This window comes from Salvelinus alpinus, chromosome 9, assembly GCF_045679555.1.
Source record: "Salvelinus alpinus chromosome 9, SLU_Salpinus.1, whole genome shotgun sequence".
NCBI lineage: Eukaryota > Metazoa > Chordata > Actinopteri > Salmoniformes > Salmonidae > Salvelinus > Salvelinus alpinus.
In genome coordinates, this window is record NC_092094.1 from 9,781,521 (window position 1) to 9,797,267 (window position 15,747).

The following is a 15,747-nucleotide window of genomic DNA, read 5'->3' on the forward strand; positions in this document are numbered from 1 at the left end:
ACACCACAGAGAGAGACTACACCACAGAGAGAGGAGACTACACCACAGAGAGAGGAGACTACACCACAGAGAGAGCCGTCTAGGTAGAGGAGACTACTCCACAGAGAGAGGAGACTACTCCACAGAGAGAGGAGACTACACCACAGAGAGAGACTACACCACAGAGAGGGGAGAATACACCACAGAGAGAGGAGACTACACCACAGAGAGAGCCGTCTAGGTAGAGGAGACTACTCCACAGAGAGAGGAGACTACACCACAGAGAGAGGAGACTACACCACAGAGAGAGGAGACTACACCACAGAGAGAGGAGACTACACCACATAAAGTGGAGACTACACCACAGAGAGAGGAGACTACACCACAGAGAGAGACTACACCACAGAGAGAGGAGACTACACCACAGAGAGAGGAGACTACACCACAGAGAGAGCCGTCTAGGTAGAGGAGACTACTCCACAGAGAGAGGAGACTACTCCACAGAGAGAGGAGACTACACCACAGAGAGAGACTACACCACAGAGAGAGGAGACTACACCACAGAGAGAGGAGACTACACCACAGAGAGAGCCGTCTAGGTAGAGGAGACTACACCACAGAGAGAGGAGACTACACCACAGAGAGAGGAGACTACACCACAGAGAGAGGAGACTACACCACAGAGAGAGGAGACTACACCACAGAGAGAGGAGACTACACCACAGAGAGAGGAGACTACACCACAGAGAGAGGAGACTACACCACAGAGAGAGGAGACTACACCACAGAGAGAGGAAACTACACCACAGAGAGAGGAGACTACACCACAGAGAGAGGAGACTACACCACAGAGAGAGGAGACTACACCACATAAAGTGGAGACTACACCACAGAGAGAGGAGACTACACCACAGAGAGAGACTACACCACAGAGAGAGGAGACTACACCACAGAGAGAGGAGACTACACCACAGAGAGAGCCGTCTAGGTAGAGGAGACTACTCCACAGAGAGAGGAGACTACTCCACAGAGAGAGGAGACTACACCACAGAGAGAGACTACACCACAGAGAGAGGAGACTACACCACAGAGAGAGGAGACTACACCACAGAGAGAGCCGTCTAGGTAGAGGAGACTACTCCACAGAGAGAGGAGACTACACCACAGAGAGAGGAGACTACACCACAGAGAGAGGAGACTACACCACAGAGAGAGGAGACTACACCACAGAGAGAGGAGACTACACCACAGAGAGAGGAGACTACACCACAGAGAGAGGAGACTACACCACAGAGAGAGGAGACTACACCACAGAGAGAGGAGAGTACACCACAGAGAGAGGAGACTACACCACAGAGAGAGGAGACTACACCACAGAGAGAGGAGACTACACCACAGAGAGAGGAGACTACACCACAGAGAGAGAATACACCACAGAGAGAGGAGACTACACCACAGAGAGAGGAGACTACACCACAGAGAGAGCCGTCTAGGTAGAGGAGACTACTCCACAGAGAGAGGAGACTACTCCACAGAGAGAGGAGACTACACCACAGAGAGAGCCGTGTAGGTAGAGGAGACTACACCACAGAGAGAGGAGACTACACCACAGAGAGAGACTACACCACAGAGAGAGACGTGTAGGTAGAGGAGACTACACCACAGAGAGAGGAGACTACACCACAGAGAGAGGAGACTACACCACAGAGAGAGCCGTCTAGGTAGAGGAGACTACACCACAGAGAGAGGAGACTACACCACAGAGAGAGGAGACTACACCACAGAGAGAGGAGACTACACCACAGAGAGAGCCGTGTAGGTAGAGGAGACTACACCACAGAGAGAGCCGTGTAGGTAGAGGAGACTACACCACAGAGAGAGGAGACTACTCCACAGAGAGAGCCGTCTAGGTAGAGGAGACTACACCACAGAGAGAGGAGACTACACCACAGAGAGAGGAGACTACACCACAGAGAGAGGAGACTACACCACAGAGAGAGGAGACTACACCACAGAGAGAGGAGACTACACCACAGAGAGAGGAGACTACACCACAGAGAGAGGAGACTACACCACAGAGAGAGGAGACTACACCACAGAGAGAGCCGTCTAGGTAGAGGAGACTACTCCACAGAGAGAGGAGACTACACCACAGAGAGAGACTACACCACAGAGAGAGGAGACTACACCACAGAGAGAGGAGACTACACCACAGAGAGGAGACTACGCCACAGAGAGATCCGTCTAGGTAGAGGAGACTACACCACAGAGAGAGGAGACTACACCACAGAGAGAGGAGACTACACCACAGAGAGAGCCGTCTAGGTAGAGGAGACTACACCACAGAGAGAGGAGACTACACCACAGAGAGAGGAGACTACACCACAGAGAGAGCCGTCTAGGTAGAGGAGACTACTCCACAGAGAGAGGAGACTACACCACAGAGAGAGGAGACTACACCACAGAGAGAGCCGTCTAGGTAGAGGAGACTACACCACAGAGAGAGGAGACTACACCACAGAGAGAGGAGACTACACCACAGAGAGAGACTACACCACAGAGAGAGACGTGTAGGTAGAGGAGACTACACCACAGAGAGAGGAGACTACACCACAGAGAGAGGAGACTACACCACAGAGAGAGCCGTCTAGGTAGAGGAGACTACACCACAGAGAGAGGAGACTACACCACAGAGAGAGGAGACTACACCACAGAGAGAGGAGACTACACCACAGAGAGAGGAGACTACACCACAGAGAGAGCCGTGTAGGTAGAGGAGACTACACCACAGAGAGAGGAGACTACTCCACAGAGAGAGCCGTGTAGGTAGAGGAGACTACACCACAGAGAGAGACTACACCACAGAGAGAGCCGTGTAGGTAGAGGAGACTACACCACAGAGAGAGGAGACTACACCACAGAGAGAGCCGTGTAGGTAGAGGAGACTACACCACAGAGAGAGGAGACTACACCACAGAGAGAGCCGTGTAGGTAGAGGAGACTACACCACAGAGAGAGCCGTGTAGGTAGAGGAGACTACACCACAGAGAGAGACTACTCCACAGAGAGAGCCGTGTAGGTAGAGGAGACTACACCACAGAGAGAGCCGTGTAGGTAGAGGAGACTACACCACAGAGAGAGGAGACTACACCACAGAGAGAGCCGTGTAGGTAGAGGAGACTACTCCACAGAGAGAGGAGACTACACCACAGAGAGAGGAGACTACTCCACAGAGAGAGCCGTCTAGGTAGAGGAGACTACACCACAGAGAGAGACTACACCACAGAGAGAGGAGACTACACCACAGAGAGAGCCGTGTAGGTAGAGGAGACTACACCACAGAGAGAGGAGACTACACCACAGAGAGAGGAGACTACACCACAGAGAGAGGAGACTACACCACAGAGAGAGCCGTGTAGGTAGAGGAGACTACTCCACAGAGAGAGCCGTCTAGGTAGAGGAGACTACACCACAGAGAGAGACTACACCACAGAGAGAGGAGACTACACCACAGAGAGAGGAGACTACACCACAGAGAGAGCCGTGTAGGTAGAGGAGACTACACCACAGAGAGAGGAGACTACACCACAGAAAGAGGAGACTACTCCACAGAGAGAGGAGACTACACCACAGAGAGAGGAGACTACACCACAGAGAGAGCCGTGTAGGTAGAGGAGACTACTTCATTAAGGGTCTGATTCAGGTTCGGGATAAGCGTCTGATTAATTATTCATTGATGTCAATGAGAGACTTTCAGGTGAGTTACAGAATACTAAAAGCACTAGTGAATATGCATAGGCTGTGTCTCAAATGGCTCCCTGTTCACTATACAGGGCCAATAGAGAATATAGGGTGCTATTTGGAACGCAGCCTACTATATGAATCCATAGACACTTACCCAGACAAGCAGTCCCCAGTGTAGGGGTCACAGTCCCCCCCTGTACAGTCACACGGTCTGCACCCGTAACCATGGAAGCCCCAGAACCCTACAATGCATCTGTCACAGAGAGGACCGCCCACGCCCGATCTGCAGGTGCATGCCCCGTTGCTAGGGTTACAGAGGTCCTGGCCACCTGAGATCATGGGTCTAGACCCTGCAGGGTGGCAGGCGCATGCTGTTGGTATGGGGTAAGAGGAGGGACAAACAGAACAGAGAGGGAGAGTTTAGCACATTCCTACCATTGTATCTCATTTATTCATGTCTTTAATAGTGTCACCTTCGGGAAAGGTTTCCTGACTTTATTCAGAAAAAACAATACTCCATACCATACGTCCCAGACAAAACAACAACACACACACACACACAAATACAAACTCATACACACACACACACACATGAACACACACACACACTCACATGAACACACACACAAACACACACACGAACACACACATATTGTACACTCCCTATAAACTAGAAAAACAAACTCCCTAAGTGGCGGGACAGCGACAGGACGGGAGGGAGTATGTATTTAACCCTGAGGATATATCACACACACACACACAACTGTAAAAACACACTACTGTAAAAGCAAAAAGTAAATAATTCTCCACACTGTCATTTTTCTGGTTGATGGACTCCCCTGATGAAGGATAGGCTTTTAGTGTGTGTGTGTGTGTGTGTGTGTGTGTATGTGTATGTATGTATGTTTGTGTATGTGTGTGTGTGTATGTTTGTGTGTTTGTATGTATGTCTGTTTGTGCATGTATGTGTGTGTGTACAGTATCTGTGTGTGTATGTATGCATGTGTGTGTGTGTGTACAGTATCTGTGTGTGTATGCGTGCATGTATGTGTGTGTGTATGTCTGTTTGTGCGTGCCTGTGTGTGTGTGTACAGTATCTATGTGTGTATGCGTGCCTGTGTGTGAGCACACTTGAGTTTCTCTTTCTCTCAAACACAGATTGTTTGTTCTTTAAAAGGCCGAAGCGAAAGAGCATGCCTGGGGAAAAGGACAGGAATGGGAAAAATGCGCCTCGCATGGAGCATGGGAAACTCATCTATTGTTTTCAATTACTGTCACATTCCTCAAAGATGTGGTTGATCTTCTAGTCCTGCACTGAAAAGTACTCAAGGAATCAGTATTGTATAAGTTGGCAATGTGATCGCAGTGGTTCTATATTACTTAACTAGGCAAGTCGGTTAAGAATAAATTCTTATTTACAATGACGGCCTAGGAACAGTGGGTTAACTGCCTTGTTCAAGGGCGGAAAGACAGATTATTACCTTGTCAGTTTAGGGATTCGACCTTGCAACCTTTCGGTTACAAGTCCATTGATCTAACCACTAGGCTACCTGCCGGGCACAACTAACCTTGGTGGCTGCTTATATTTCTCCTATATTTTTCTGTTGTTGTTGTTGCATATCCCAACTCCCCCTGAGATTCACTCTGAGAGTGGGGTCACGGCCAGGGTCACGGCCAGGGTCAGCCATTAACAACGACTGTTTCGAACTAGCGACCTTTCGGTGGCTGGCCCTCAACGCTCTAACCGCTAGGCTACCTGCCACTAACCTTCCACTACTGCAGGTTTTTGTTCCAGCTTAGTGCCGTCATCACACCTGATTCAACTAACCAACTGCTCTTCAACACCTTGATGAGCTGAATCAGATGGTTCACTGCTGAGCTGGAGTTTAGACCTGCGCTACTGCACCTCCTCAAGAGCATTACTGACTATCACTGCTGTAGACAACCCATGTCTGACTTGTTGTTACTACGTTGGTACTATGTTATTACTACGTTAGTTTGTTGCTACTACGGTGTTAGTTTTTTGTTACTATGTTATTACTTTGTTGTTACTACGTTGTTACTACATTGCTAGTTTGTTACTATGTTTTTACTTTGTTACTACGTTGCTTTTTTGTTACTATGTTATTACTATGTTGTTACTATGGTTTTACTTTGTTGTTACTACGTTGCTTTGTTGTTACTACGTTGTTAGTTTGTTGTTAGTACATTATTAGTTTGTTGTTACTACATTGCTAGTTTATTGTTACTACATTGCTAGTTAGCTGTTACTATGTTGTTACTACGTTACTATGTTGTTACTATGTTGCTACTATATTGTTACTACGTTACTACTATGTTTTTACTTTGTTGTTACTACATTGTTAGTTTGTTGTTACTATGTTGTTACTACGTTACTACTATGTTTTTACTTTATTGTTACTACATTGTTAGTTTGTTGTTACTATGTTGTTACTACGTTACTTTGTTGTTACTATGTTGCTACTATGTTGTTACTATGTTGCTACTATGTTGTTACTACGTTACTACTATGTTTTTACTTTGTTGTTACTACGTTGTTACTATGTTGTTACTACGTTGCTAGCGTGTAGTTACTATGTTGTTACCATGTTGTTGCTATGGTCTGAGGGGTATACTACAAAGCAGGATCAGGAAGTTGGCCAAAATCAGATGGGCATGGTCTAATTGATTCAACAACCAAAAACACAGGCAGAGGCAGAGGGTATGTTCTGTTCTCTTACGTGTGCAGGAGTCAGCGGCAGAGCTAGTTCTGCTGGCGTGTCTGTAGAACCCTCTACGGCAGCTCTGGCAGTGTCTGCCCTCTGTGTTGTGGCGGCAGACGTCACACACACTCCCACTACGCCGTCCCGATGCCAGCCACACACCACGGTCAAAGTGACAGCTATCTGCATGGCCGTTACACTTGCACTCTGTAAAAGAAAGAGGAAGCGCCTAAGATAAGCGTGCAAAACTCTGACTTTCGTGTAAATCATTATTGACGTCAATGGGAGACTTGTACAACACATTTGAGTTAAGTGCAAAGATCTCAGGTCAGAATACCACCTTAGAAGCATTTCTGGGCCTCCCGGGTGGCGCAGTGGTCTAGGGCACTGCATCGCAGCGCTAGCTGCGCTACCAGAGACTCTGGGTTCGCGCCCAGGCTCTATCGCAGCCGGCCGCGACCGGGAGGTCCGTGGGGCGACGCACAATTGGCCTAGCGTCGTCCGGGTTAGGGAGGGTTTGGCCGGTAGGGATATCCTTGTCTCATCGCACACCAGCGACTCCTGTGGCGGGCCGGGCGCAGTGCGCGCTGACCAGGTCGCCAGGTGCACGGTGTTTCCTCCGACACATTGGTGCGGCTGGCTTCCGGGTTGGAGGAGCGCTGTGTTAAGAAGCAGTGCGGCTTGGTTGGGTCGTGTTTCGGAGGACGCATGGCTTTCGACCTTCGTCTCTCCCGAGCCCGTACGGGAGTTGTAGCGATGAGACAAGATAGTAATTACTAGCAATTGGATACCATGAAAAGGGGGTAAAAAAAAAAAAAAAACAATTTAAGAAAAAAAAAAGAAGCATTTCTGTTTTCCCATTGCTTCCTTTCTTTCAAAGGTAAAGTAAAGATACTAGGTTTCATTGACATTTGCATCAAGGGGTCATTTCTGAATGTGAATGTTTAAACAACAACAAAAAGACAGATCCCTTTGAGAGCATTGAATAGGTGAAAGAAGATACACCTACTGAATTCTACATGAGTACTACAACTACTACTACTAAAAAAAAGACATCTGGCTGTGTGTATCAGGTAATGTACTTGTTGTGTACGTGGTTCTGCTGGTTGACCTTCCTGGCCTTGTAAGAACTCACTCTTGCATTCATGAGGTGCTCCTATGATGCCGTTGGCAGCTTGCCAGGGTTGGTCATTGTAGAGGGGGACACAGTGCTCACAGTGGTCGCCGGCAGTGTTGTGTTTACAAGCACATTTCCCATGGACCTGCCGCAGGCGAGAGAGCAGTGTAATTATGTATGTATTACTGAATTACGGTTACAGACGGTTACACACACATTTCCCATGGACCTGCCGCAGGCGAGAGAGAAAGCGATGTTTACTGTAATAGGGAACACAGATATAGACACACATGCAGTAAACACACACACATTTCCCATGGACCTGCCGCAGGGGAGAGAGCAGAGGGGAGAGACTGAAAACATGGTTCATTGTAATAGACAAGCCACACACAGTAGTAGTGCAGTGGTGACCCGTCATTCAGGAAAGAGCCCCACCTGTTTTGAGCCCCACAAATATTTTGCACCCCAAATTTCTTTATTTATATATATATCTATATATATCTATATATATATATATATATATATATATATATATATATTGTTTGCAAATTGATATGTGACACGTATCAATGCCAAAATAACATGCAAAACAGGCAAGCCCCCCCCCAAAAAAAAATATAATTAAAAAAAATGTGGGGGGGCTTGCCTGTTTTGCATGTTATTTTGGCATTAATACGTGTCACATATTAGTTTGCAAACAATGTAACAAAATATATATATATATATCATTGAGCTAATAAACCTGCATACAAACAGGCAGCTCCAAAACGCAGGTGTTTCAGCCTAGCTCAGTGCTTTCTGTGGTGATGGGGCAGGCCAGCAGAAAATAGGAGCATTGCACCGTGATTGGCTCAGCATTTCACCGTGATTGGTTCAGTGTTCTGTCACTCATGGGGACACTGTCACCAGCCTTTAGTGTGGGTAGACATCAAGAATGTGAGCCCTTTGGCTGCTGCCATAGAGTTGCATTAGAAGTTCCCTTCCAAGAAGGCTCAAGGTCCGATAAAATGACGTCAAATGACGTAGCTTTGATTGGACTGTCAACATCATACTTTCAAAGTCTTAGCTAGCAGTCATCGTCAAAAACAAAGTAGACAATATACTGGCAAATCCTTTTTAATCCTTGTCATATGAAGAGAAATAATGAAGAGAAATTATAGATAAATGTATCGGTGCTCATCGGCCATTGGACATAAACATTACACAACAAGTTCGAAATCGCAAATTCAACAATGAGTTGTTTGGAAGGAATGGGTGACAGGGGCTAACCGCAAATATTGCAACTGGGAAGTCAGACTGGGAAAATACATTTTGAACGGTCATCCAACTCAGAATTGTAAATCTTTTTCTTTGATGACAACATTTGCCGACGAAGGACCGCCGCGCACAACAAGGTGAGTCCAAAAATGTCTTATATGCTGCTGCATAAATGATAGGGAGATATGGTCAGCTATATCAGCTATGTTTTTTTAAAGAGGCAGTAAACGAGGCTGAATTCATTTTTTTGCTGCCAGACAAGGCTCCGCTGATAGCCAGGTGTAGAGGTGGTAAGATGTTGGGACTGCTGTTGGGACAGCTTTATGTAGGCCCTAAACATTTGTGGGCACTGCTTGTCGCCGTTATAGTGCAATTAATGTATTGTTTAGTGTTGTGTAGTGGCTTTGCTGGCATGCATCTAAAAAAAAATGTTGGTTGAGTTTGCCCCACCAAGATTGACATGCTAAAATCGCCAGTGTAGCAGTGTATTTTCTACTTTGCAGTAAATGTGGATTGCACAGTGAAATGTGGAACACCCTTAATTATCTTCCCACCACTGTTTGACTAAAGCCTCCAATGTTTACTATATGTGAAATGCTGATGTTATTCCACTGGTAGTTTCTATTCTTAGTGGGAAAAATATGTTTAAGCTACTATATGGCGTTTTACACTATAATTAAGGTTTCCTCATAGTCATAATCTCGTAATGGAAGGTAAATCTGTGGGTAAATATAGTCTTCAGTAAAGCCTAGAGGCTCCGCATTAAAACACCACTACACAGATGTAGAATCCAAGGGGTGGTGGGAATGGAGAGTGGCAGAAACAATAACACATTTACACACACCCTGACACAATCACAGATACACACACACACACACACAGGAATAAACACAAGCCGCTCCATTACCACAAACATTCGGCAGCACAAACACACAAATACACGACATCCCTGACTGTTTTTGTTAACAGAGTGTGATGTGATGATTGCAGTCTTTAGGAGAAGCGCTAATAGACAGAGAGATAAGTGGTCAGTTGTGATTGGTTGTTCGTGCTGCTCTTCACCCTTACTCACCACGTGATTGATCCTCTGCCTGGCGGGGCGGTACCCATTGGCTGGAACACAGTGCTCGGCGTGCCCGTTGCAGAGGCAGCTGCCCTTGACGATGAAGTCATAGATGGCATAATGGTTCGTTGGCAGTGCCTGGGTATCTGGGTCTTTAGCCTGGCAGGGGCAAGGCTGGCGCTGCAGCAGACGCACCCGCAGGTTGGTGACCATCAACTGAGTCTGGGCTGCTGGACCGTAGGGGTCCAGTGAGTGCCAGGGGGACAGGGCGCGATAGATCACCTACAGAGGGGAGAAGAGTGGGTCAGAGTTCCCAGTAACAAAATCTGGCAGATCAAATCAAACTTTATTTGTCACATGTGTAGACCTTACCGTGAAATGCCTACTTACATGCCCTTAACCAACAGTGCAGTTCAAGAAGAGTTAAGAAAATATTTACCAAATAAACTAAAGTAAAAACTAATAAAAAGTAACACAATAACAGCAGCGTACAAAACAAATGGAGGGGGGGGGGTCAATGTAAATAGTCTGGTGGCCATTTGATTAATTGTTCAGCAGTGTTATGGCTTGGGGGTAGAAGCTGTTAGGGAGCCTTTTGGTCCTAGACTTGGCGCTCCGGTACCGCTTGCCGTGCAGTAGCAGAGAAAACAGTCTATGACTTGGGTGACTGGTGTCTCTGACAATTTTATGGGCTTTCCTCTGACACCGCCTAGTATATTGGTCTTGGATTTTTATTTTTCACCTTTATTTAACCAGGTAGGCCAGTTGAGAACAAGTTCTCATTTACAACTGCGACCTGGCCAAGATAAAGCAAAGCAGTGCGACAAAAACAACAACACGGAGTTATACATAAACAAACGTACAGTCAATAACACAATAGAAAAATCTATGTGCAAATGTAAAAGAGTAGGGAGGTAAGGCAATAAATAGGCCATGGAGGCGAAATAATACAAATTTAGCATTAACACTGGAGTGATAGATGTGCAGATGATGATGTGCAAGTAGAGATACTGGGGTGCAAAAGAGCAAGAGGATAAGTAACAATATGGGGATGAGGTAGTTGGGTGGGCTATTTACAGATGGGCTGTGTACAGGTACAGTGATCGGAAAGCTACTCTGACAGCTGATGCTTAAAGTTAGTGAGGGAGATATAAGACTCCAGCTTCAGTGATTTTTGCAATTCGTTCCAGTCATTGGCAGCAGAGAACTGGAAGGAAAGGCGGCCAAATTAAGTGTTGGCTTTGGGAGTGACCAGTGAAATATACCTGCTGGAGTGCGTGCTACGGGTGGGTGATGCTATGGTGACCAGTGAGCTGAGATAAGGCGGTGCTTTACCTAGCAACGACTTTTAGATGACCTGGAGCCAGTGGGTTTGGTGATGAATATGTAGTGAGGGCCTGCCAACGAGAGCATGCAGGTCGCAGTGGTGGGTAGTATATGGGGCTTTGGTGACAAAACGGATGGCACTGTGATAGACTATATCCAGTTTGCTGAGTAGAGTGTTGGAGGTTATTTTGTAAATGACATCGCCGAAGTCAAGAATCGATAGGAGAGTCAGTTTTACGAAGGTATGTTTGGCAGCATGAGTGAAGGAAAATTTGTTGCGAAATAGGTAGCCAATTCTAGATTTTATTTTGGATTGGAGATGCTTAATGTGAGTCTGGAAGGAGAGTTTACAGTCTAACCAGACACCTAGGTTTTTGTAGTTGTCCCCATATTTTAAGTCAGTACCGTCCAGAGTATTAATGCTAGTGAGGGCGGCAATCAGTTGAAGAGCATGCAATTAGTTTTACTTGCATTTAAAAGCAGTTGGAGGCTTCGGAAGGAGTGTTGTAATGGCATTGAAGCTCGTTTGGAGGTTTGTTAGCACAATGTCCAAAGAAGGGCCAGAAGTATACAGAATGGTGTCGTCTGTGTAGAGGTCGTCTCCGTAGAATCCCCAGCAGCAAGAGCGACATCATTTATATATACAGAGAAGAGAGTCGGCCCGGGAATTGAACCCTGTGGCACCACAATAGAGACTGCCAGAGGTCCAGACAACAGGCCCTCTGATTTGACACACTGAACTCTATCTGAGAAGTAGTTGGTGAACCAGGCGAGGCAGTCATTTCAGAAGCCAAGGCTATTGAGTCTGCCGATAAGAATGCGGTGATTGACAGAGTCGAAAGCCTTGACCAGGTCGATGAAGACGGCTACACAGTACTGTCTATTATCGATGGCGGTTATGATATCGTTTAGGACCTTGAGCGTAGCTGAGGTGCACCCATGACCACCTCGGAAACCAGATTGCATAGTGGAGAAGAAACGATGGGTTTCGAAATGGTCAGTGATCTATTTGTTAACTTGGCATTCGAAGATTTTAGAAAGGCAGGGCAGGATGGATATAGGTCTATAACAGTTTGGGTCTAGAGTGTCTCCCCATTTGAAGAGGGGGATGACCGCGGCAGCTTTCCAATCTTTGGGGATCTCAGACTATACGAAAGAGTGGTTGAATAGGCTAGTAATTGGGGTTGCAACAATTTCGGCAGATCATTTTAGAAAGAGAGGGTCCAGATTGTCTAGCCCAGCTGATTTGTAAGGATCCAGATTTTGCAGTTCTTTCAGAACATCAGCTGTCTGGATTTGGGTGAAGGAGAAGCAGGGGGCTTGGGCAAGTTGCTGCAGTGGGTGCTGAGATGTTGGCCGCGGTAGTTGTAGCCAGGTGGAAAGCATGGCCAGCCGTAGAAAAATGTTTATTGAAATGATCGATTATCGTGTATTTATCAGTGGTGACAGTGTTTCCTATCCTCAGTGCAGTGCGCAGCTGGGAGGAGGTGCTCTTATTCTCCATGGACTTCAGTGTCCCAAAACTTTTTGGAATTAGTGCTACAGGATGCAAATTTCTGTTTGAAAAAGCTAGGCTTAGCTTTCCTAACTGACTGAGTATATTGGTTCCTGACTTCCCTGAAAAGTTGCCTATCGCGGGGGCTATTCGATGCTAATGCAGAATGCCACAGGATGTTTTTGTGCTGGTCAAGGACAGTCTGGGGTGAACCAAGGGCAATATATGTTCTTAGTTCTACATTTTTTGATTGGGGCATGCTTATTTAAGATGGAGAGGAAATCACTTTTAAAGAGAAACCAGGCATCCTCTACTGACGGGATGTGGTCAATATCCTTCCAGGATACTCGGGCCAGGTAGATTAGAAAGGCCTGCTTGCTGAAGTGTTTTAGGGAGTGTTTGACAGTGATGAGGGGTGGTCGTTTGACCGCAGACCCATTACACACGCAGGCAATGAGGCAATGATCGCTGAGATCCTGGTTGGAGACAGCAGAGGGGTATTTAGAGGGCAAGTTGGTCAGGATGATATCTAAGAGGGTGCCCATGGTTACGGATTTAGGGTTGTACATGGTATGTTCCTTGATAATTTGTGTGAGATTGAGGGCATCTATCTTAGATTGTTATAGTTAGGGATGGAAATTTCTGGATTTTTGGCGGCCTTCCTAAGCCAGGATTCAGACACGGCTAGGACATCCGGGTTGGCGGAATTTACTAAAGCAGTGAATAAAACAAACTTAGGGAGGAGGCTTCTAATGTTAACATGCATGAAACCAAGGCTTTTACGGTTATAGAAGTCAACAAATGAGAGCGCCTGGGGAATGGGAGTGGAGCTAGGCGCTGCAGGGCCTAGGTTAACCTCTACATCACCAGAGGAACAGAGGAGGAATAGGATAAGGGTACGGCTAAAGGCTATAAGAACTGGTAGTCTAGTGCGTTCGGAACAGAGAGAAAAAGGAGCAGATTTCTGGGCCCGGATTCAAGCCATAATGTACAGACAAGGGTATGGTAGGATGTGAATACAGTGGAGGTAAAACCTAGGCATTGAGTGACGATGAGAGAGATATTGTCTCTAGAGGCACTATTTAGGCTAGGTGAGGTCACCACATGAGTTGGGGGTGGAACAAAAGGGCTAGCTAAGGCATATTGAGCAGGGCTGAAGGCTCTACAGTGAAATAAGACAATCACTAGCCAAAACAGCAATGGACAAGGCATATTGACGTTAGGGAGAGGCATGCGTAGCCAAGTGAGCTGGAGACACTGCGATTCAGACAGCTAGCGGGCAAGGGCTAGCACAAGGGCCTTCGGGGGATGTCACGACGGAAGAGCCTGTTTAGACCCCCTCGGACGGTTACGTTGGCAGACCAGTCGTGATGGATCGGCGGGGCTCCATGTCGGCAGTAAAAGGGTCCAGGCCAATTGGCAAAATAGGTATTGTAGCCCAAGGCTGATGGACCTCTTCAGCTAGCCGGGAGACGGGCCTAGCTCGAGGCTAGCTCCTGGCTAAGTGGTGCTTGTTTCGGGACAGAGATGTTAGCCAGGAGTAGCCACTCGGATAGCAGCTAGCTAGCTGCGATTATCCAGTGTAAAGGTTCAGAGCTTGCGGTAGGAATCCTGAGATGTGGTAGAGAAAAAGCAGTCCGAAATGCTCTGGGTTGATATCGCACTGTGCAGACTGGCAGGAATTGACCGGGCTGAGGCTGGCTGATGTCCAAGTTAACATTGATGACCGCTAGCAGTGGCTAACTGACTACTACCAAGTAGCTAGTTAGCTGGCTAGCTTCTGATGGGGGTTCCGGTTCTAAAGTGTAAAAAAAAATAGCAGATCCGTACCACATTGGGTGAGGCGGGTTGCAGGAGAGTATGTTCAATCCGTAGATGGGAATTGAGATAAAAAATAATAATAAAAAAGATATACGAAGAAAAAGATATATACATGGGACCGGACGGGACAATGTCTGACTGCTACGGATTGCAGGAAGCTTGGCCCTAGTGATGTACTGGGCCGTACGCACTACCCTCTGTAATGCCTTATGGTCAGATGCCAAGCAGTTGCCATGCCAGGCGGTGAAGCAACCGGTCAGGATGCTCTCGATGGTGCAGCTGTAGAACTTTGAGGATCGGGGGACCCATGCCAAATCTTTTCAGTCTCCTGAGGGGGAATAGGTTTTGTCGTGCCCTCTTCACGACTGTCTTGGTGTGTTCGGACCATGATAGATTGTTGGTGATGTGGACACCAAGGAACTTGAAACTCTCGACTCGCTCCACTACGGCCCCGTTGATGTTAATGGGGGCCTGTTCGACACGCCTTTTCCTGTAGTCCACGATCATCTCCTTTGTCTTGCTCACATTACGGGAGAGGTTGTTGTCCTGGCACCACACTGCCAGTTCTCTGACCTCCTCTCTATAGGCTGTCTCATCGTTGTCAGTGATCAGGCCTACCACTGTTGTGTCGTCTGCAAACTTAATCATGGTGTTGGAGTCGTGTTTGGCCATGCAGTCGTGGGTGAACAGGGAGTACAAGAGGGGAGTAAGTACACACCCCTGAGGGGCCCCAGTGTTGAGGATCAGCATGGCAGATGTTTTGTTGCCTACTCTTACCACCTGAGGCGGCCCATCAGGAAGTCCAGGATCCAGTTGCAGAGGGAGGTGTTTAGTCCCAGGGTCCTTGGCTTAGTGATGAGCTTCGTGGGCACTATGGTGTTGAACGCTGAGCTGTAGTCAGTGAACAGCATTCTAACATAGGTGTTGCTTTTGTTCAGGTGGGAAAGGGCAGTGTGGAGTGCGATTGAGATTGTGTCATCTGTGGATCTGTTGGGGCAGTATGCGAATTGGAGTGGGTGTAGGGTATCTGGGAGGATGCTGTTGATGTGAGCCATGATCAGCCTTTCAAAGCACTTCATGGCTACCGACGTAAGTGCTACAGGGAGGTAATCATTTAGGCAGGTTACCTTCGCTTCCTTGGGCACAGGGACTATGGTGGTCTGCTTGACATATGTAGGTATTACAGACTCAGTCAGGGAGAAGTTGAAAAGACACTTGCCAG

The 15,747-nt window shown here is 47.1% G+C and overlaps 1 protein-coding gene across 1 annotated transcript in view; it reads right to left on the reverse strand.

Moving 5' to 3' along the window:
* LOC139584264 (netrin-4-like) overlaps positions 1-15,747 on the reverse strand; it is a 40,353-nt gene that overhangs the window by 16,242 nt on the left and 8,364 nt on the right. Inside the window, exons 4-7 of the mRNA XM_071415899.1 lie at positions 9,893-10,165; positions 7,582-7,708; positions 6,465-6,653; positions 3,878-4,094 (exon numbers count right to left, since the gene is read on the reverse strand). Coding sequence (XP_071272000.1) covers positions 3,878-4,094; positions 6,465-6,653; positions 7,582-7,708; positions 9,893-10,165 — 806 coding nt within the window. The remainder of the gene's footprint in view (positions 1-3,877; positions 4,095-6,464; positions 6,654-7,581; positions 7,709-9,892; positions 10,166-15,747) is intronic.